At 47.2% G+C, this 19,400-nt stretch overlaps 1 protein-coding gene across 3 annotated transcripts; it reads left to right on the forward strand.

The window, feature by feature from the left end:
• Positions 1 to 205: 205 nt before the first annotated feature.
• PRKAR1A (protein kinase cAMP-dependent type I regulatory subunit alpha) lies at positions 206 to 19,102 on the forward strand. Of its 3 annotated transcripts, none has more exons than XM_040989566.1 (11): positions 206 to 228; positions 2,696 to 2,878; positions 8,351 to 8,521; positions 9,510 to 9,601; positions 9,947 to 10,008; positions 10,927 to 10,973; positions 11,673 to 11,831; positions 13,726 to 13,786; positions 15,056 to 15,177; positions 15,924 to 16,005; positions 16,726 to 19,102. In XM_040989566.1, exons 2-11 carry the CDS (start codon positions 2,702 to 2,704, stop codon positions 16,896 to 16,898), a joined length of 1,146 nt encoding a protein of 381 aa, XP_040845500.1. In that variant the 5' UTR covers positions 206 to 228; positions 2,696 to 2,701; the 3' UTR covers positions 16,899 to 19,102. The 3 variants fall into 3 exon arrangements, with proteins under 3 accessions (XP_040845500.1, XP_040845499.1, XP_040845498.1); XM_040989565.1 differs by lacking the exon at positions 206 to 228 and adding an exon at positions 519 to 625; XM_040989564.1 differs by lacking the exon at positions 206 to 228 and having other exon boundaries at positions 1,080 to 2,878.
• The last annotated feature ends 298 nt before the right edge of the window (positions 19,103 to 19,400 follow it).

The following is a 19,400-nucleotide window of genomic DNA, read 5'->3' on the forward strand; positions in this document are numbered from 1 at the left end:
TGCAGGGGCCGCAGGGCGGAGTCGCCCACCTGTCATCCGAGACGTCCCACGTGGGCGGCGCGGAGGGCGAGGAGGGAGGGAGAAAAGGCCCAGGCGCGCGGGGAGGTTGGAGTGAGAGTGGGAGGACAGGAGCAGAGGCGAGCGGAGGGGAAGGAGAGAGGGCTCTGGACAAAGTCCGCGGAGAGAAGCCCAGAATCCAGAGGATCCGAGACACCGAGAGAGGGACAGGTAAGGATGGACAGGTGAACAGGTGGCAGGAAAAACCCAGGCCCGAACAGGCGGGAGGGAAGCAGCAAGAGTGAAGCAAAGGCTACGGATCAAAGTCGAGGAAAGATGGCAGGCAGGCCGCAAGGAGGGGCGAGGGTCCCCTAGAGGAGGGCGGAGAGGAGGAACTGGGCCGCTGCGCCTTTAAGGTTGCCAAGGCGACGGCTCTGGCCAGAGCGAGGCCCATTGACGTCAGCAGCCGGGCCCCGATTGGCTGCGGCCGGGCCGTTTCCGGTGGAGCCGCCGCCGTGCCGTTACCGCCGAGTGGAGCCCGGGGGGAAGCAGTCGGTGAGGGAGCCCCGCACGCCGCCGCCCGGTCCTCGCAGCCTCGCGTCCGCCGCCCGCCGCCCGCCGCCCGCAGGTGAGGGGTGTCGCTGCTGGCCCCGGCCCGGCCCGGCCGCCCGAGCGCGCGCCGGACCGACCCAAGATGGCGTCGCGGGGAGCGCCCTGCGGGGGGACGGCCGCACCCCCCGGCCGGCCCGGGCAGCGACCCCCGGGGGCACGGCCGCGCTGCGGGGCCCGGGACCCCCGTGCGCTCCGGCCGCCGCGACGCGCGCTGCCCGGGCCGGCCGCCCCGCCCCCGCCCCGCGGCCTGCTGCGCGCCCTCGCCCACTCGGTGAAGGACGACAGCCCGGCTCGAGCCGGACCCTCCGGTCCCCTCGGCCCGGTCCTCCCGGTCCTCCCGGCGGCCTCGCCTCCCTCGGGCCCCGCGCGCGACCGGCCGAGCCCCACGAGCCCGCGCCGCGAGCTGGGGGGCGCCCGCGGACAGCTGCCGGCCTCGGGGGGCGCCGGTTGAACGTCCGCCCGGGATTAACGGCCTCGACATGGCTGTTTGGGAAGTCTTTGTCACGAGTGCACTCAGACAAGGAAGAGCTTGGCTAAGCGGGGACGCCGTAGTGATCGTTGTGTTCATGGAGCGTGGGGCAGAGGCTGTCGTTGGGTCCCTTAGCAGCAGGGAGTTCGTTCGGGTATATTTGCTTGCAAGTGTTAACGCCGCGAGATTCGGGTGTTGAGGGGATCACATGGTGGCCGCGTTCACCGTGCTGCGTTTTGGTGCCTTAACGTCCCTGGAGCGTCCTGTTGGTTGGTTTTTTTCTCTGACAACGTCGATTTGCTTGAAAGCAACGAGAGGCCCGATGCTGCACTAGCTCGTGACCCAGTCCGTTGAATCTGTGTGCTGGAAGGCCTCCGGTGTGGCCGCAGGCTTTCAGGCCAGAAGGTCTGGCGGCCTCCATGGTGTGGGAGACCCCGCTGTACCGAGTGGACTCCCAGTGCACCCAGGGCCGGACTCGGGAGAGCGGCTACTAGAAAACGAAAAAAACCTGTGTTAAAAAAGTGTTAATTTCTGAAATCATAGCGTGATTGTTTTTCCATGGTTTCTAACTTAGGGGCCTGGCCTGGAGCCCCAAACTTTTCCGTGGTTTGTTAACTACTTGCTAGTGACATTTATCAGGGAAGCTGTCAGAGTGAGTCACAGTGTACCTCTTAGTACTTTTGTTTTATTCCACATTTCATCTCAGCAGTTTTGTGTGTGTTGTAAGGGGAAGAGCCTGATTGGCACTGAATTCAGTTGCAGTCGGGGCCCCACGGTGTGTGTCTACTTGATTGCATGGTGAGAGGAGCTGGAAGGGGAAGGGTCTGCTGTGGGATAGCCAGGAGTCTAACTCTAGAGTGAGGTTAACTGCTCGCTGTTACTTGCTTACGTCCATGTGGTTTGAGTGTTCTCAAAGCCGTGAGTTTAATTTCATTATTGAGCCTTCGTGTAGGCTTTTCTCAGCGTTTCCCTTTCCACATGAAGAAGCACTCTGGACAGCGTTCTGTTCACATCTTTCAGTTTGCTTTGTGGAAGGCTTCTGGGGTGGGGAGCCTGGAGGGGTGCCTCCCAAATTTTCCCTTCTGGTTTAGGACTGCTCTGTGGTGAAAGATGGCAGAGTGGAAAAGCTATTGCTTTTGTGATTAACCTGGGATTACACTGGCAGTGTCCCCTCTCGTCCAGGACGCTGCCCTGGCTCTGGAGTTGGCGCCCTCCAGGTGCTGTCCCCCGGCTCCCTCCCTTCCTGCCCTCAGAGTTGCCTTTAGTGCCCTTGCTCTGTCCTGTTTACCGTTTACACACTTCCCAGGTCATGAGGACTGAGTGGAACTCCCGAGGGACCAGACTCCCCACAGCCTGCCTCTGCGGGGCTCCTGGCTCCTACTTCCTGCAGGAGCCGAGTGTGGGACCGCCACCTGTTGCCTGTGGCAGGAGCTAGAGGGAGCAGTCATTTGGAAGGATGCAAATTCTATACATACTTGACTCCTGACTTCCCACCTCCCCCGTTACAACAGCACAGTGCCCATGACCCAGTTGCTGATTCCTGTGGTAACCCAGCGGGCAGGCGGGCCTCTGTGCTTGATAAATGGCGGGCGTCAGCGTGTGTGCGTTTCCCCGCAGAGCATCATGGCGTCTGGGAGCACTGCCGCCAGCGAGGAGGAGCGCAGCCTCCGCGAGTGTGAGCTCTACGTGCAGAAGCACAACATCCAGGCCCTGCTCAAGGACTCGATCGTGCAGCTGTGCACGGCCCGGCCCGAGAGGCCCATGGCCTTCCTCAGGGAGTACTTCGAGAGGCTGGAGAAGGTAAGCAGACAGCCACGCTGTGGGGCGAGGCAGAGCTGCCGGGAGATGCTGTGACTCGGGTATTTCAGAGCAAAAGGAATTTTGGCCAAATAAGAAGTCCGAAACAGAAATTCAAAGAGGAAATGTTAAGGTGTTTGTAGCAGTTTGAAAATTTGCGACCTGTAGGGTTTATCAGAACATTAATGGTTTCCTTTGGCTAACAAAAGGCTTCCAAAGCTGTTTCGATTGGTACATGAAACTGACTCCAGCAGTCAGAAATATTACAACAGTCAGAAGGTAAAAAGGCAGTTTGTGCTTTTCTTCAACAAAGCAAAAAAGCTTAATAAAATTTGTGATCTTTTAAAGTCAGTCTTTTAAATGCAGCATTGGACTGTAGTTTGAGGCTGGTAACACTAGAAATTCTGTACTTTTCATGGGCTAACTGTAGAGATCCTGTCGTTGTGTCAGCATCTCCCTCTGGTTGCATTTGGTCAGGACGTGTCTGTCCCCCCGGAGCCCTTGCCGTCTTCCTGGAATGGCCGCCGGCTTGCCGTGCCCTCCGCAGCCCAGCGGTACCCGCACCGAGGGCAGGGCTGTCATCTGTTTGTCTCAGGAAATGGTCCATTACGCAGTCTGCATCACTGAATGTCTGGAGTTGTTTGATTTCCTTCTGTAAATCAGTGGGATAAATTTATAGGTTTTCTTGTACAAATTAAAGTTTTAAGGTAGTTCATAATTCGAACCATTTGATATATTTGGAATACGGTCATGAAATACCTAATTGTATTATAGAAATATCTGCATTATTGGGGTGTTCTTGAAACACTGTGTCGTCTCTTCCCGGCTCTAACAGCGTACCTGAGGCAGGTTGCTTGGAAAGGGCTTTGTTGGCTCGTGATTCTGGAGGCACGAGGTCTGGGAGCCTTGTCCTGCAGTACAGATGTCATGTGGCAGGAGACGTGGTCGCTGCCCGGTGTGCTCTTTCCCACTCGTGAAGCCGCAGGATTCAACCAGGAGGTTCTACACTAAGGACTTGCGTTCACCTAACCACTTGCCAAAGCCCCTTGATAACTGTTAGCATAAAACTCTGGGTATCAGACTCCTATATGAATTTTGGAGGGCAGATGTTTAAATCATAGCGATTATTTATTAAATTTGATATTTAATGGTGCCATAGTTAGAATTTCTTTTTTTAACATTTTTTTTATTGGAAAATGCAGATTTACAGAGAGAAGGACAGACAGATGAGATCTTTCGTCTGCTTGTTCTATCCTCAGATGGCCACAATGGCCAGAACTGAGCCAACCTGAAGCCAGGAGCCAGGAGCTTCTTCTGGGTTTCCCACATGGGTGCAAGGTCCCAAAGCCTTGGGTTGTCCTCTGCTGTTTTCCCAGGCCATAAGCAGGGAGCTGGATGGGAAGTGGAGAGCAGCTGGGACATGAACTGGTGCTCATATAGGCTGCCCAGCGCATGTAAAGCAAGGACTTTAGCCACTAGGCTGTTGCACCGGGTCCCGTAATTAGAATTTTAAAAAAAGGAAAAATTAGTCCTTATGAACAGCCTTGCTATTTTTAAATTGTTGCAGAAATTGTGGTGTTGTCTGGTTTCAGCAGTTTTCAAATGAAGTGCCCTGGAGGCAGGCCATGGGTGTTCTCTGTTTTGAAATCAAGTGTGTTCCTGGAGGTCTAGTTTTGAAATGGGTCACTGTAAGGTGATCCGTTGTCTTTGGACATCAATAGAGACCTGTCAAATGAGCGGATTAAGTTGGTGAGACATTAGGCGTGCATCCTTTTTTAGGGAGTGTTGAATGTGTGGTACTACTTTCAAAATCAGTGTTTAACCACAGCACTGCTTTAAAAGCCTGACGTGAGTGAAAAGCAGTAATTCTCGAAGTCAATGCTTTGCAGGTGTTTTTACAGTCCGTGTGTGTTAAGCTCGTTGCCTGTTAGGACAGTGTGGCACGCCTCTCCCTGTAATCCAGGGTCTGCGTTTACTTCCCTGCAGACCTTCAGCTGGGCTTGAACGGGAGTACCAGGGCTTTGAGCAGGTCATTGTTTTATGTATCAGATGGTAATTTGTGTGTCTGAAAATAACGCAGTCAGGTTCTTATGCCTCAGCTAAGGGACTCTGTTTGTGAGACTCAGACCGTTCTGTAAGTATAATGGACCCCAAAACTCGTGGTTGGCCTGTTGAAGATTTTGTAATTTTAGTTGAGCCCATCATGTGACGTTGGAGTCTGTGTTTTAGCGCTTTGACTGTGGTAGATCATGAATGATGACCTTTGTGCAGGTCCATGTCACACGCCTTGCTTACGCACATACTCCTTATTTCGGATGTCTGAGGTGGGTGATTTATCCCCGTTCACAGACGTAGCAGTAAAGCTAAGAGAAACTACCCTGGACCATAGTGTACTGGGTTAGCCTCCGCTTCAGTAACTTGTAACTCTCAAATGTCAGTGGCTTGTTGCAAAAGACCGTCTATCTTGGCCATTGCCAGCTTTTTTGGGCTTAGTCTGACTTGTCTTTTTGTATCCATGCATCTGGTTCTGGTCTGAGCTTTAGCAGCTAACTTGTAAGTGAGCAGTGCTGTCTTCAGGCAGAGAGAACAGAAAGTCAAAGACAGGAATGGCCTGCTCTGATGTGATGCATCTGACGCTGGATGGTCTGTGGCCAGGCGTCCTGCCAGGCCTCAGGTCAGAGGGCGGTGGGCAGTTGATCTTCCCTGCAGGGAAGAATGGCAAGGGCAGAGAGGGACCAAACGATTGGAGACGTTGAGGACATAAGTGCTGGGGTCAGAATCTGAGAACACGGTTGCCCTGGAAGTAGCCGAGGAGTGTGGAGATTTTCAGATGCAGCAGAGCTGAAGTGGGAAGTGCCCAGCACAGTGTTAGAAAACAGGTGATTTCAGAACTGGCTCTGAGTCATGGGGTTAGGTTCCCTTCACATAGGAACATTGCTGTTTGAAAGGACCTGTTTGCATCCATAAGGCGATGTCAGAATGCTTTTGTTTACTTTCAGAATTATCTGGAAAATTTTGCAGAATACCAAATTACACAATTTCATAACAGTGATAAACTTTGGAAGTCAGGGATGGGTTTTCATTTATGTTCAATCTTGAAGCATAGGGAAGACTTGAGTTTTAAAATTATGTGTTAATATAGAGAAAACCTTATTGGTTATTGGAACTGCCAGAGAGAAAATGAAGTGAGTTTTCTGAAAACCGTGTTTTTAAAAAATAATTACACATGGCTGAAAATATGATAATAAAAGAAGAGCAGTAAAAGATCTCCTTCCCGGCAGTGCAGTTGGTGCCCCAGAGGCCGCAGGTGGGCGTCAGTGGACGGCGTGGGCGTGCTGCCTGGAGGACGGAGGCTCCCCCCGCCCCCAGGACGGGAGGATGCCGCTTGGCTTCACTGTCCCCAGCGTTTGGCTGAAATCAGTGGTACAGCAGAGGTGGTGTTTCACTCCTGTGCAGGTGGTAGAGTAAATTCTTAGAAATGGTACTAGTTTACTGGGTTAAATAAATATTTGTAATAAAATCTATATAAAAATATTCATGTTATTTTTTGTTTCCCTCTGTTACAAAGTAAAAATTAGAAAATGCAGAAAAATGAGAGCAGTAACCCCTTGCTAGATGAAGAAAAGGCCGTGGAGCTGAAGCGTGGGTGTCCTGCTGGGCGTGGATGCTGTCAGCACCTTCGCGGTCAACGTGCGAGACGAAAGGTCACACGTTATTGTATTGATCCTCATGCCAAAAGCAGGATCAATTTAATTGCTTTTAACACATTTTTCTTTTCAAAATGTTTCCTAAAATCATTTAATGCTGAATGAATTTGAAAAATGGATTAGAAAACTAGTGGAGAAGGGTCAAGTTAGTGAAAGCAAAAGGTGACACATTCTTATATTTCTGTTTTTATTTCTAGCGTAAGAAGTCTTTTTAGGCCTGAGAATTTCAAGATCCTAGATTTTAAAAAAGTTCTTTTTCAATATGAACTGGTTCAAAAAGAAGTAGTTTCTTTTTTTAAAAAAAATTTATTTTTATTGCAAAGTCAGATAGAGAGGAGGTGAGACAGAGAGGAAGATCTTCCATCCAATGATTCACTCCCCAAGTGACCACAATGACTGATGCTGCGCCGATCCAAAGCCAGGAGCTTCTAGGTGTCCCATGTGGGTGCAGGAATCCAAGGCTTTGTGCCATCCTTAGACTGCTTTCCCAGGCCACAGCAGGGAGCTGAATGTGAAGTGGGGCTGCTGGGATTAGAACCGGCACTCATGTGAGATCCAGTGGGTTCAAGGAGAGGGCTTTAGCCACTAGGCCACCACACCTGGCCCTCTTTTTTTCTTTTTATAAAGATTTCTTTATTTGAAAGTTACAGAGAAAGAGGGCGAGCCAGGGTTGGGATATTTTGCTCCTCAACTGGTCACTTTGATTGGGCTGAGCTGGGCTGAAGCCAGGAGCCCAGAACTTCCTCTACCGCTCTCCCGTGCCTGGCAGGGGCTCAAGAATTTGGGCCATCTTCAGCCACTTTCCCTGGCACATGAGCAGGGAACTGTATCAGAGCTGCGGTGTCCAGGACTTGAACCTGAGCTGACATGGTAAGTTAGCTTTGCACGGAGCAGCTCAGCTTGCTGCACCACAGCTGGCCTCAGGAAGCAGCTTTTTTTTTTTGCTTTCTTTCTTTCTTTCTTTTTTTTTTTTTTTTTTTAACATTTACTTATTTCTTTGGAAGGTAGAGTTAGAAGGGGAGAGAGAGATTGGTCTTTCATCTTTTGGTTTACTGCCACAATGCTTGGCCTGATCAGGAGCCCGGAGCCCAGGTGGGTGCAGGGGCTGAGGGCTTGGGCCCGCCTCCGCTGGTCCCCCGGGTAGGAGCGTGGAGCTTGATTGGAAATGGAGCAGCTGATGCTTGAGTTGTTGTGCATAGGGGATGTTGGTGCTATTGGCACTTTACCCACTATGCCACAGCACCAGCCCCCAAGAAGTAGTTTAAAAAACAAACTTGATTGTTTTGTGTAAGAATAAACCCTGATATTAAACAAATTTTCTGGGTGTGCCAGTTATTAGATCTGCTTTTACTTAAATGCTGTGAATTTCTTGTTTAGTATTTGTGTCTGAGGCCTGGGCTAGAATGTGAATCCCACAGCCACAGGAGCTGAGTTAGTGACGTAACACGCATCCTTGCTCTCCTTGCCCTGCCTGCGTTATCCCTGTGTCCCGCGGGGTCCTGCTTTCTGCACTAGCACATGGAAAGCCTTCTTCCTGGGGCTTCGCTCCTGTCGGGCCGGTGGCCACGTCGTGTTTTAATGGCTTTGGCTCGTTGATGAAGGGTAGATGAGCTGTCATCTGAGAGTGTTCCTTTCCAAACTTTACTTTTTTCCTCCTCATTTGGATTTTTGTTTTTCCCCTGATGTACATTGAAAATGGAAGAGTTTGGTAAGACTGAGATAGACTCATCGGAACGTGAGAGTACTGACTTGCCGTGATTTCTTGTAGGAGGAGGCCAAGCAGATTCAGAATCTGCAGAAAGCTGGCACCCGCACCGACTCCAGGGAGGATGAGATCTCTCCTCCTCCCCCGAACCCCGTGGTGAAGGGGCGGCGGCGGCGAGGGGCCATCAGCGCCGAAGTCTACACGGAGGAGGACGCGGCGTCTTACGTCAGAAAGGTAGCTGATGTCTGAACTGGGGGGGATGCTGTGTACCGCGGGAGTCGTCTGTCGGTGGGTGACTGTGGGCACCTCTGAACGTGACCCACAGAGCAGGCTGGTCTCGGTCCTGGAGCTGTTGTCAGAGGTCGTCACCAGGCTCAACTGCACGTCTGCCCTGTGGCAGCTGCAGGCAGAGCCCCTTTCCAACTACCCCGTTGTGGCTTTTAGGCCTTTGTCCTGTGTTCTGGTGCCTTGGTTTTCCGCAGTCCGCTCTGTGTTAGACTTAGCGTTAGGAGCCTTAAGGGAAAACTCCATCATCCTGGCACTGAGAGCTACCATGGTCTCAAAAAGCACTCACTGGTTCAAAATGCTTAGTTTTGCAGTAAAATAATGACCTGGTCAAAGTGTTTTTTGTTTCTAGTTGTGAATTGGGAACTAGCTACCATTCTTTTTTTTGTTTAAAGATTGATTTATTTTTATTGGAAAATCAAATATACAGAGAGGAGGAGAGATAGAGAGGAAGATCTTCTACCTGTTGATTGACTCCCCATGTGGCCACAACAGCCAGAGCTGCGCCAGGAGCCCAGAGCCTTTCCTGGGTCTCCCACGTGGGTGCAGGGTCCCAAGGCTTTGGGCTGTCCTTGATTGCTTTCCCATGGAGCTGGCTGGGAAGTGGGGCTGCCAGGATTAGAACTGGCACCCATATGGGATCCTGGTGCATGCATGGTGGGGACTTCAGCTGCTAGGCTACTGCGCTTGGCCCGCCAGTTATCCGTCTTTAAATTTAGGCTTGACTGAAGGTGCGGAGATTCATTAGTCAATATTTAATGGACCTTTGCAGATCAAAGGATATTATAAGTGTGTTACAGTGAAAATATTTAGTCAAAGCAGATCTGTTTAAATAGAATAATGTGACTTGGCATTTAATGGAAATACAGGTTCTTGGTGTAAACATGAAATGTTTTTGGTTTACAGAATTGCCATTTGACCTTCAGTTCTTTTCTAGGTTATACCAAAAGATTATAAGACGATGGCTGCCTTAGCCAAAGCCATTGAAAAGAATGTGCTCTTCTCACATCTTGATGATAATGAGAGAAGGTAGGTACAGATTCTTTCTAGTAAGGCTGTGGTCCCGCCGCTTGCACCGTTGCCTTTTCTTCCCCTTGTTAGTTGAAAGGCAGAATTACAGAGAAGTGGGAAGCTTGAGCTCTCATCTGGTGGCGTACTCCCCCAGTGGCTGCAACAGCTGGTGTTGGGCCAGGAGCTGAGTCCCCTTCCTGGGCCGTGGCTGCTGCTTTCCGTGGCCAGTATCGGGGACCTGGAGAGGAAGTGGAACAGCTGGACTTGAATCATTGTCTTGGGGAGTGGCTTGACCTGTTACGCCACAGGGCCAGCCCCATTGTGAATTTGAAGGCTCTTAATGATTTTTGTCTTGTCTTGCAGTGATATTTTTGATGCCATGTTTCCAGTCTCCTTTATTGCTGGAGAGACTGTCATCCAGCAAGGTACGGGCAAGCAGTGTGGTTACCGGAGAGCAAGGTCTCCTGGGAGCTTTCTCTGGTTTTATTGTTTCGAAGTCTTGGCCTCTTTGAGCGTAACGGTTTCCTTTTGTTAATATCACTGAGGGTGAACCAGATAGCTGCATTGCTCAGCACGCAGCCCGTGTGTCAAGTTCTGGCTTCTGTGAGGTCTGACCTTTCTGTATACAGACACTTACATGGGTTTGATCTTTTGGATATCAGTCCTCTTTTATTCTTATTCTTGACATCTCCATGGGTCTTATATATAAACAGTATGTTTTGTAATTTTGTGATACTCTGTTTTACTGTTAAACCTTTTCTAGTGTTACAGAGGCCATAGCAGTTAGTAACTTTGTGTACAGTGTAAAGCTTTTTTTAAGATTTACTTACTTTGAAAGACACATTTATAGAGAAAAGGAGAGTCGGAAAGATCTCCCATCTGCTAGTTTACTGACCAAATGGCCATTATGGCCAGAGCTGAGCTGATCTGGATCCAGGAGCCACATCTCACATGGGGGTGCAGGGTCCCCCAGACTTGGGCTGTGCTTCGCTGCTTTCCCAGGTCAAAGTAGGGAGGATGGGCAGCGAAGCAGCCAGGACTCAAAAGCAGTTGGCATCTGAGTTGAGATGGCGGTATTGGGAATGGTAGCTGACCTGCTTGGGTCACAGAACCAACCCCTGTTTTTTTTCTTTTTAGAGATATTCTTCACTGAGCTGCCTAAAAAATTGATCGGTTTTTTTTTCTGGCTTCTAAAATATATTTTGTTTTCTGGGAAGTTCGTGCAAGTTTATAGCACTGTTCTCACAACAGTAATATAAAATGAGTGTTAGTTTATACTGATTTGAGGATTTGACTTGGTTCCATTTGAAATATGTTTCTAACATTTTTTTACTTTCCTTTAGGTGATGAAGGCGATAACTTCTATGTGATTGATCAAGGAGAGATGGATGTAAGATTTAATAGTGGCAAAAATACATAGATAATCTTAAATAATAATAAAATGTATAGCACAGAGCACAAAGCATAGAATTGTTTTTGAAGATTAATTTTTATTGGAAAGTTGATATACAGAGAAGAGGAGAGACAGAGAGGAAAATCTTCCGTCCGTTGATTGACTCCCCAAGAGGCCACAATGGCTGGAGCTGAGCTGATCTGAAGCCAGGAGCCCAGAGCCTTTCCTGGGTCTCGCATGTGGGTGCAGGGTCCCAAGGCTTTGGGCTGTCCTTGATTGCTCTCCCAGGCCATGAGCAGGGAGCTGGATAGGAGGTGGGGCTGCTGGGAGTAGAACCGGCACCCATATGGGATCCTGGTGCATGCAAGGAGAGAACTTTAGCCTCTAGGCCATAGTGCCAGGCTCTGTAGCACAGTATTTTTGCATATGTAGTATTAGTATTATGTTACTTGTCACCTTATCTAGTGATAATTAGACCAGGTAGACCATAGGCATTCTTCCTTCACCTAACTCAACTCAGAAGTCAGCTGTTTTGCCCTGCTGTGTACCAAGAACATTTTGTGTGTGTGTGTATTGCATTTTAAAAGCAAAGTTTAGGATTCTGACCCTTTTAAAAAGATTTAAGGATTTTTGATTCTTGAATGTTTATATATGTGGAATAAAAGCATTTTGCTGATAGCAGTCATTTGCTTTTAGGTCTATGTCAACAACGAATGGGCGACCAGTGTTGGGGAAGGAGGGAGCTTTGGGGAACTTGCTCTGATTTATGGGACACCCAGAGCAGCCACTGTCAAAGCCAAGACTAACGTGAAGCTGTGGGGTATTGACCGGGACAGCTATAGGAGGATCCTGATGGTAAGATCCGTTCTGCTCTGTGGAACTAATATTTGACTGTCACTAAATGAAAATGAGAATATTCTTTGCTTTTTTAATTAAAAGATTTATTTATTCTCATTTGAAAGATTTTAGAGAGAGATAGAGATCTCCCATTCCCCCAAATGACCACAGTAGCCAGAGCTGGGCTGGTCTGAAGCTGGCGGCCAGCAGTTTCTTCTGGGTTTCCCACGTGGGTGCAGAGGTCTTGGGCCATCTTTGCATTCCCAGGCGCGTTAGTAGGGAGCTTGATTGAAGTGGTGCAGCCAGGATTCCTGAACTGGTGCCCATATCGTATGCTGACATTACAGGAGGAGGCTTGACCTACTAGTCCGCATTTCTTGCTTTTGATGATGGAATATTTTGCATTAAGTTCAGGTTAGCATTATTCATTGTGTCATTTTAGACAGTTATATTTTGGCTAGAAATAACATGGGAAACCAAATGTATACATGTAGAGATCCGTTCATGTTTAGAAGCTAATAGACACATCTTTCCTAACTTTACCCATGAGGATAGCCTTGAAGTGTAGAAAGTCAGGCCTTTGAAGTGGCAGATGGCCTCAACTCTGAAGATGGATTGGCAGCATGGCATGTGGCCTCTTGGTAGATGAAGAAGCAAAAGAATGAAACAATTGAAATGTTGCTCTTAATTTAATTTGTGGATATTTAAGTCCCATCTAATGATGTTGGGCACTTTGGAGAGTTTCCTTGAATTTATGCAGTGGCCATTTGAAAGGACAGTTTGGGTGCCCTTTTTGCTTTTTTCTTTTGTATTTGAAATGAATGCGTGAGTGCATGTATGTACATTTTGAAGTCTTCTGTACATCTATCCCAAATATAAACAAATTTGAAGAATGTGTGGGTAAATGGATGGAGGTCTTTAAAATTCACGGAAAATGTTGTTTTGGTAAAGCTGCATAGATTTCAGAATTTTTTGCACTTTTTAATTGTTGTTCCATGAATTTTTGAAGTTTCCCGTATGCCTAGTCATCCTCTGGGCTGCACGAGGAACTGGTTCTAAGTCTCGTCCCTACACCCTGCTGTCAGATACCACAGTCTTCAGGTATCAAGTCCCACATAGAGCGCTGCAGCATTTGCTTGTCAGCTGCATCCTCCTGTAGATTCCACAGCATCTCCTGCCTCAGTGTAGGTGCAGGGATGCTTACACGCATTCAATGTGAAGAACATGGGGGTAGTTGCGTTGTAGTGTGGAGGGAATAATGACAAAAAGCATGTTAGAAGATTTAAAAAATGTCTTACTATTTTTGAACCACAGATGTGGGGCCTGCACATAGGGAAGCCCAGTGGTGTTGGCATACGTGTTTACACATGTGGGTGTGTATGATTTGTTGGAAGGGGTGTTGGGTGCTGAGGCAGTTGGCCAAGCAAGGGAAAGTGGTTCCGAGAGAAGGGCTTGTCCTTGTTGGTTTCCTCCCGGGTGCATTTAACGGTTTGTGGATAAGACAGCCTAGCTAGGTTTGGGGCCCTGCGGCGCTTATTGGGGAGGGGGTTGTATGGCAGCTGTAGTTTTCTTTTTGCTGATGGGGATTGGTGCTGCAGGGGAGGATTCTAGCTGCAGTCACGTTTACTGCTTGGTGCTATTTTGGAGACCTGGTCATTTGCTTGTTTGATAACTCGTATAACGTCACTTTGGTGATACACCGGTTGCATGCTGCAGGCCAGGGGGCTAAGAGCTTTCACAGAGCTGACCTCGCTGTCTTCAGCAAGAAGACAAGTGGTCGGAAATGAGGAAGCAGCAGCAAGCTTCGGCTTGTCTACTTTTAAATAGATTTGAAACTTGGTTGGATTACTCTGCGGCATTACCTGGCACTGCACGTTTTGGAGCTATGAGTTGTGTTATCTGTCACTTACAGGGAAGTACACTGAGAAAGCGGAAGATGTATGAAGAGTTCCTTAGCAAAGTATCCATTTTAGGTGAGTTTTGGAAAATTAAATGCAAAATTTTTACATCGATATGTTAACAGTGAGAACCTGTGTATTTTTTAGAAATTCTAGTTACTCATGTTTTAGTTATGTTTTTGTTTATTCACAGTGCTGAAAAACTAATAGAATTTTTATTTGACAGCATTAGGACATTTTTAACTTAAAATAATTTTATGAGAATAATTTATGGTGATTTGGAAGGCAGGTTTACAGAGAAGGAGCGTCGTCTTCCCACCTGCTTGTTCACTCCCTAAATGGCTTCAGCAGCCGAAGCGGGCCGGTCTGAAGCCAGGGGTCTGGAGCTTCCTCCAGGTCTCCCTTTTAGGTGCAGAGTCCGAGCACTTGGGCCATCCACTGCTGCTTTTCCAGGCACATTAGCAAGAAGCTGGGTGGGAAGTGGAGCAGCCAGTGCCCATATGAAGGCCAGCACTGCAGGCTGAGTGAGGCTGAAGCTACCATACCACGGCGCCAACACCTAAGAACAGTTGAGAATGTTAGCTTTGCTAGAATATGACATAGCTCAAACTAGAAATGATTGGTTTGGGGAAAGGCTTTTTGAGAGTGTAGGTGCTTTCCATTCCTCCTGGAGAGAAGGAAAGGCTGCAGGAATCCTTCCTGACCAGATGTTCATGGTTGTTCTCTGGGTGACTGTCCTTGATGTTTTATGGTTGTGCATCCTGAATCTGGAAAGGATCCACAAGCTTCCTTTGAACAAGTGACCCCTGTGCTGAAATTCCCAGTAAAAGGCAGATTCATGGGATCTAGTCTGTGACCCTGTTACTAAACACTGGGATTGATTGAACCTGTGCTTGAGAAGCAGCAATGATGGCTTGTAAGGTAACAGTCTTCTGCCATTGCTTTGTTATAATGAGTTGATTTGGCCTTTGCTAGTAAAAGTAATTTTCTAGCTTTATGTAGTTCCAAAAATAAAGGATTTAAACAGGTAAGTTCCTTCTGTAATCTGTGGAATAGACAGGCAGTGATCTGTTACTTGTAGGCTTGATTGCATGGGCCATTTTTGCCACTGGGTACAATTGTTAAGCTGGCTGGTGGAGCAGTGGGGTGAGGGTGTAAGGGCTGTGTGCAGGTCCCCGGAGGGTGCTGCTGAGACTAGAATTAGTAGAAGACACGTGCCATGCTGCGTCAGACACGTGTGCAGTGTCCATGAGCGTGGCCGTTAGCATGAATCCCTTCATGGTTTTGGTTGTGACGTTGTTAGCACTGAGCAGTAGAGTCATTCTCCTGACTGTTGTCTTGCAGAATCCCTGGACAAGTGGGAACGCCTCACTGTCGCTGATGCCCTGGAGCCTGTGCAGTTTGAAGATGGGGAGAAGATTGTAGTGCAGGGAGAACCAGGAGATGAGTTCTTCATTATCTTAGAAGTAACGACTCTGCATTTAATTCCTTTAAAAATTGTACATTAGAGGGGAGAAGAGGGCTAATTCTGATGTGTAGTTTTAGTCTTAAAGTTTATCTGAAGTTTTATTTTAAAATTGAATCTTTTACTTTGAAATGCATTAGGTTTTCTGCTAGACCTCTACCTTTTAAATGAGTTGAATCAGAATTCTAGATGTGCATACCTGGTGGAAGCTATGGCTTCAATTCTGAAAGTCACGTGTTTTATCCCCGCAAGCCTTGGGACCGCACAGCAGCTCCTCTGGCCTGCCACGTAGATCTGAGTGCTAGATTCCTGTGGATGTGACTTTCTCATTGCCGACTGACTTTAACTTCAGAGATTGGAAGTCCCTTAAAGTGGAAAATAAATTAGCCTTTGTGGCTCTGCCGTCTCTCTTGCAGAGGGGCCGGGGGACAGCAGGTAAACGAGTGGGTGCAGTAGTCCTCAAAAATGTTGTTTATGGAACAGGCAGTCAGCTTGCTAGTCTGCGTCGGGCCTCGTGAGCCCCAGCTTGGTGCAGACTGTGTGTGCGGCGCAATGCTTGTTCAGTCCCGGTCAGGGCTGCTGTAGGGACTGTATCCAGTCATCCTTTATCTAGGGACACGGGCGAATTGAGATAGCCACTGAACCCGGCCTCATTGTTGAGAGTAACTGAACTGCACAGGATATTTAAATTGCCACCCTGGGTTTGGAAGTGCCCGCTTGGTCAGCTTTTTTGGTGGTGTTTTTTAGGGGTCAGCTGCCGTGCTACAGCGCCGCTCAGAAAATGAAGAATTTGTTGAAGTGGGAAGATTGGGGCCTTCTGACTATTTTGGTATGTGTGAATTTTCTCACAATAAATATATAATTTTTGAAAAGATTTATTTTATCGGAAAGTCAGGTTTATAGAGGGGGAGAGACAGGAAGACCTTCCCCCTCCGCTGGTTCACTCCCCAAGTGATCGCAGCAGCTGGAGCTGAAACTTGGAGCCTGGAGCTTCTTCTGGGTCTCCCACATGGGTGGGTGCAGGGTCCCAAGGCTTTGGGCCCTTCCTCGACTGCTTTCCCAGGCCACAAGCAGGGAGCTGGATGGGAAGTGGAGCTGCTGGGATATAAACTGGCATCCATATGGGATCCTAGGCACATGCAAGGCCAGGACTTCAGCCACTAGGCTACTGTGCCGGGCCCAAATACATAAATTTCTTTAAGTCACTTCTCACTGAGATAACTACTGTCTTTGATAAGTTTGTCTTTCCCCCCAAAATTTTGTTTTAATTATAGCCATTTTGGCTTTCAGAGCTAAGTCCAGTTTTGGCCCCCTACTCAGTTTGTTATTAATTTTCATATATCTTAATGGATTAGTTGGTTTTGTGTTTACTGCGGGAGTGGTGTGGCCTGTGTTACCAGAGATACACCTAGTTGGTATCCTTCTGGCTTCGTGGCCCTCTCTGAGCTGTGGCCTCTGTGTTCCCAAGTCTTGGTCCCTGTGGCCCCAGCTGTGCCCCCTGTGGCCTCCGACCAGCTCCTGATGGCCCTGTCCCTTCTCCCTTCCCCAGGTGAAATCGCACTTCTCATGAATCGTCCTCGCGCTGCCACCGTGGTCGCCCGCGGGCCCTTGAAGTGTGTGAAGCTGGACCGACCGAGGTTTGAACGTGTTCTTGGCCCGTGCTCAGATATCCTCAAGCGAAACATCCAGCAGTACAACAGTTTTGTGTCACTGTCTGTCTGAGATTTGCCTCCTGTCCCTCCCCTTCTCCCCAAGCTGAGCTTCCTCTTGCAGACTGCTTTCTCCCTGTTGGCAGCGCCAAGTGGCCACTGGCATTGCAGCTTCTTGTCTCTTTATATTAAAGTTGCTGTTACCGCACCATTTTTAATTTGGGGCATTACCTGAATGCTCAGACACAAATAAATAGAAAGACTTCTCTTGGAGATTTTGCTGTTCCTGCTTCTCTGTGCAATGTTAGTAATATCCAACCTGGGCCGTGAGTGCCATGCTTTTTTGGTGAGGGGAGATCCCAGCACCAATTGAATTATCTTAGAGTAATGACGTCACAGTGCAAGATTTTTTTTTTTTTTTTGTTAAGTGACATAATTTTCCAGTTGTAAGCATACTTAGACTGTGGCCATATGTGCTGTATTTCTTTATAGAATAAATGATTTCTCATTAAATGCTGAGGATTAAGAAAAATGGTTATAGAAAAATCTTAGTCTAGTAGAAAAGAGGTTTGATTGAAGGTAAAGTAGCTTAGGGACGGAGAAATGCCCATCTGGCTAGTTATGAGATGGGCGTGATCGGTCAGGCTTCCTGTTAGCCAGTCATTGCCTGGTTTGGTTTTACCTTGTTGTTAGTGTTTCCAGTTCGGAAAGCTTTTTCAGTGTGGCTGTGTATGCCTGCCTTCCAGAAAGCACACCAAATCATCGACTGCTGATGCAAGGCTGTGACTTAACTACGGCTGCCTCACTCAGAAATTCTGATCAGACGCTGATTTACCTAGCTGGTGCCAAATGCTGATTATCAGATGCTGAGTTGGGAGTAGGGACTTGAGGTCTACACCTGGGTTTTTTAGCTTAGAGCTTCTTGTTAAATTATGGCCTTCAATTCACTCCCTTGCGTGTTTAGTTAAATTCTGATTCCAGGAGATGGAATTGGTTCAAAGTAGAAACAGGTGAACAAACATCCTGAAAAAGATGGAGGTGATGTTGCTAACGGGAGAAGCCAGGTGACAAAGTTCAGTGTCAGGAACTTTCTCCCATTCAGTTTTCTGGGCCACAAAATTTGGATAGAATTTTTGACTTGTTCTAACCTCTTCTCTCTGTGTCAGAATTTCTGGTGCGCTGGGGTGTGGTAGAAGTGTGTCTGCCGCGTCATGTTGGTCTTCAGGGCCGTCCTGCTGGCAGAGTCTGAGGTTGACCTGTCTGGTTGATTCCTTTTTTTTTTTTCCTTTTTTAAACTAGAGTTTTGAGTCTTAACTGTGTTTCAGTATTTTTCAGCCTTATGTGTTACATTATTCCAATGATACTTAACACTGTATTTTTTGTTATTGTTATTTTTTGAAACAAAAGTTTAGCAGCTCCATAAATAATAGGCACTTTGTTTTCCTTGAGCTTTATGTAGAATTTAAAGGGTTACATTAGGGAAGACTGCAAACTTGCTCTGGTTAGTAACCCCTCCCCCACTCTCTCCTAGGTGGTGTGAATTGGTCAGTTTTTATTTTTTTTTTCCCCGTAGAGTCGGAAAGCTTTTAGAGTGCTACTAAGTGCAGAGTAAAATCTGGGAAAAAGGTTTTATTTAGATTTCAGTTTGAGATAGAAAGCCACTGTGTTACAGAATTTTTAATTTCTAAGGTAATCTACATTGGGGATTTTCTGATTTGTACTTTGTGTTTAGCTGTCTTTTTATATTTGAAAATTAAAATCAAGTTCTGTTCTTATTCACTTAAAGCTCAATTTGATATTTGTTTAAATGCCAAAAATGTACTTAAATGAATTATTTAGAATGCCATATAATTGCACAGTTTCATATATGTATAGAATCATGCCCATGTATATTTAGATACTTATACTGCTTTCTAAATGAGTTTAACTCTGAAATCATTTGGCTTGCTGTTTACTCCTTTTTGTAGTTTTAAGCTAAGACGTTTAAAGATAAGTCTAAATTTGAAAATGATCACATTTAAAGCTTTATCTTTGTGCAGTCGAAGTCTGTGTGAGACCTCCCTGTTGGCATACTTTGGTATTCAGGGTTTTAGAAGTCATTGTTCTGGGCTTGGTGAGTGAATTACAAGATCTCCTGCTCTGGAAAGTATCGATGGCCAAAGGACCATTTTGTAATGTTTCCTGGTTACCAGTCTGACTATACTGTGTGCTAATAAGCTCTTCTGTTATAGATTTCCTAATGGTAGGTCACATAATAAAAAGATTAAATGGTTTAAATTCTTGAATGAATCAGTTTTTCTTCCTAATCTCCTTTTCATCACCTCTTCCCTCTAGAGGTTCTCATAATGGTGAGAATGAAGTGAAGTCCAGGATCAGTGCTTTGAAAGAGTACTTGGCGTTGTACGTTGCTGTCAGTTCAGTTGATGAAGAAATGGATCATGTAGCAGAGTTATCTGCTGAGTCGTGGGGGGAAAGATACAAATGAAAACTGAAAGATGAAATCCGGTTTTATTTTTAGATACGCTAAGTAGATACGCTGAGTAGTAAATTTTATTAGAAAATTAAGTTTGTAAGA

This window comes from Ochotona curzoniae, unplaced genomic scaffold (assembly GCF_017591425.1).
Source record: "Ochotona curzoniae isolate NIBS_2020 unplaced genomic scaffold, NIBS_Ocur_1.0 contig_523, whole genome shotgun sequence".
In the NCBI taxonomy this organism is placed as follows: Eukaryota; Metazoa; Chordata; class Mammalia; order Lagomorpha; family Ochotonidae; genus Ochotona; species Ochotona curzoniae.

Excerpts from the sequence above, each read along its gene's own strand:
- PRKAR1A (XM_040989564.1), top strand. The coding sequence starts at position 2,600 with ATGACCCAGTTGCTGATTCCTGTGGTAACCCAGCGGGCAGGCGGGCCT. Across the intron at positions 2,879-8,350 it reads ACTTCGAGAGGCTGGAGAAG|GAGGAGGCCAAGCAGATTCA; the intron begins GTAAGCAGACAG and ends GATTTCTTGTAG. Across the intron at positions 8,522-9,509 it reads CGGCGTCTTACGTCAGAAAG|GTTATACCAAAAGATTATAA; the intron begins GTAGCTGATGTC and ends GTTCTTTTCTAG.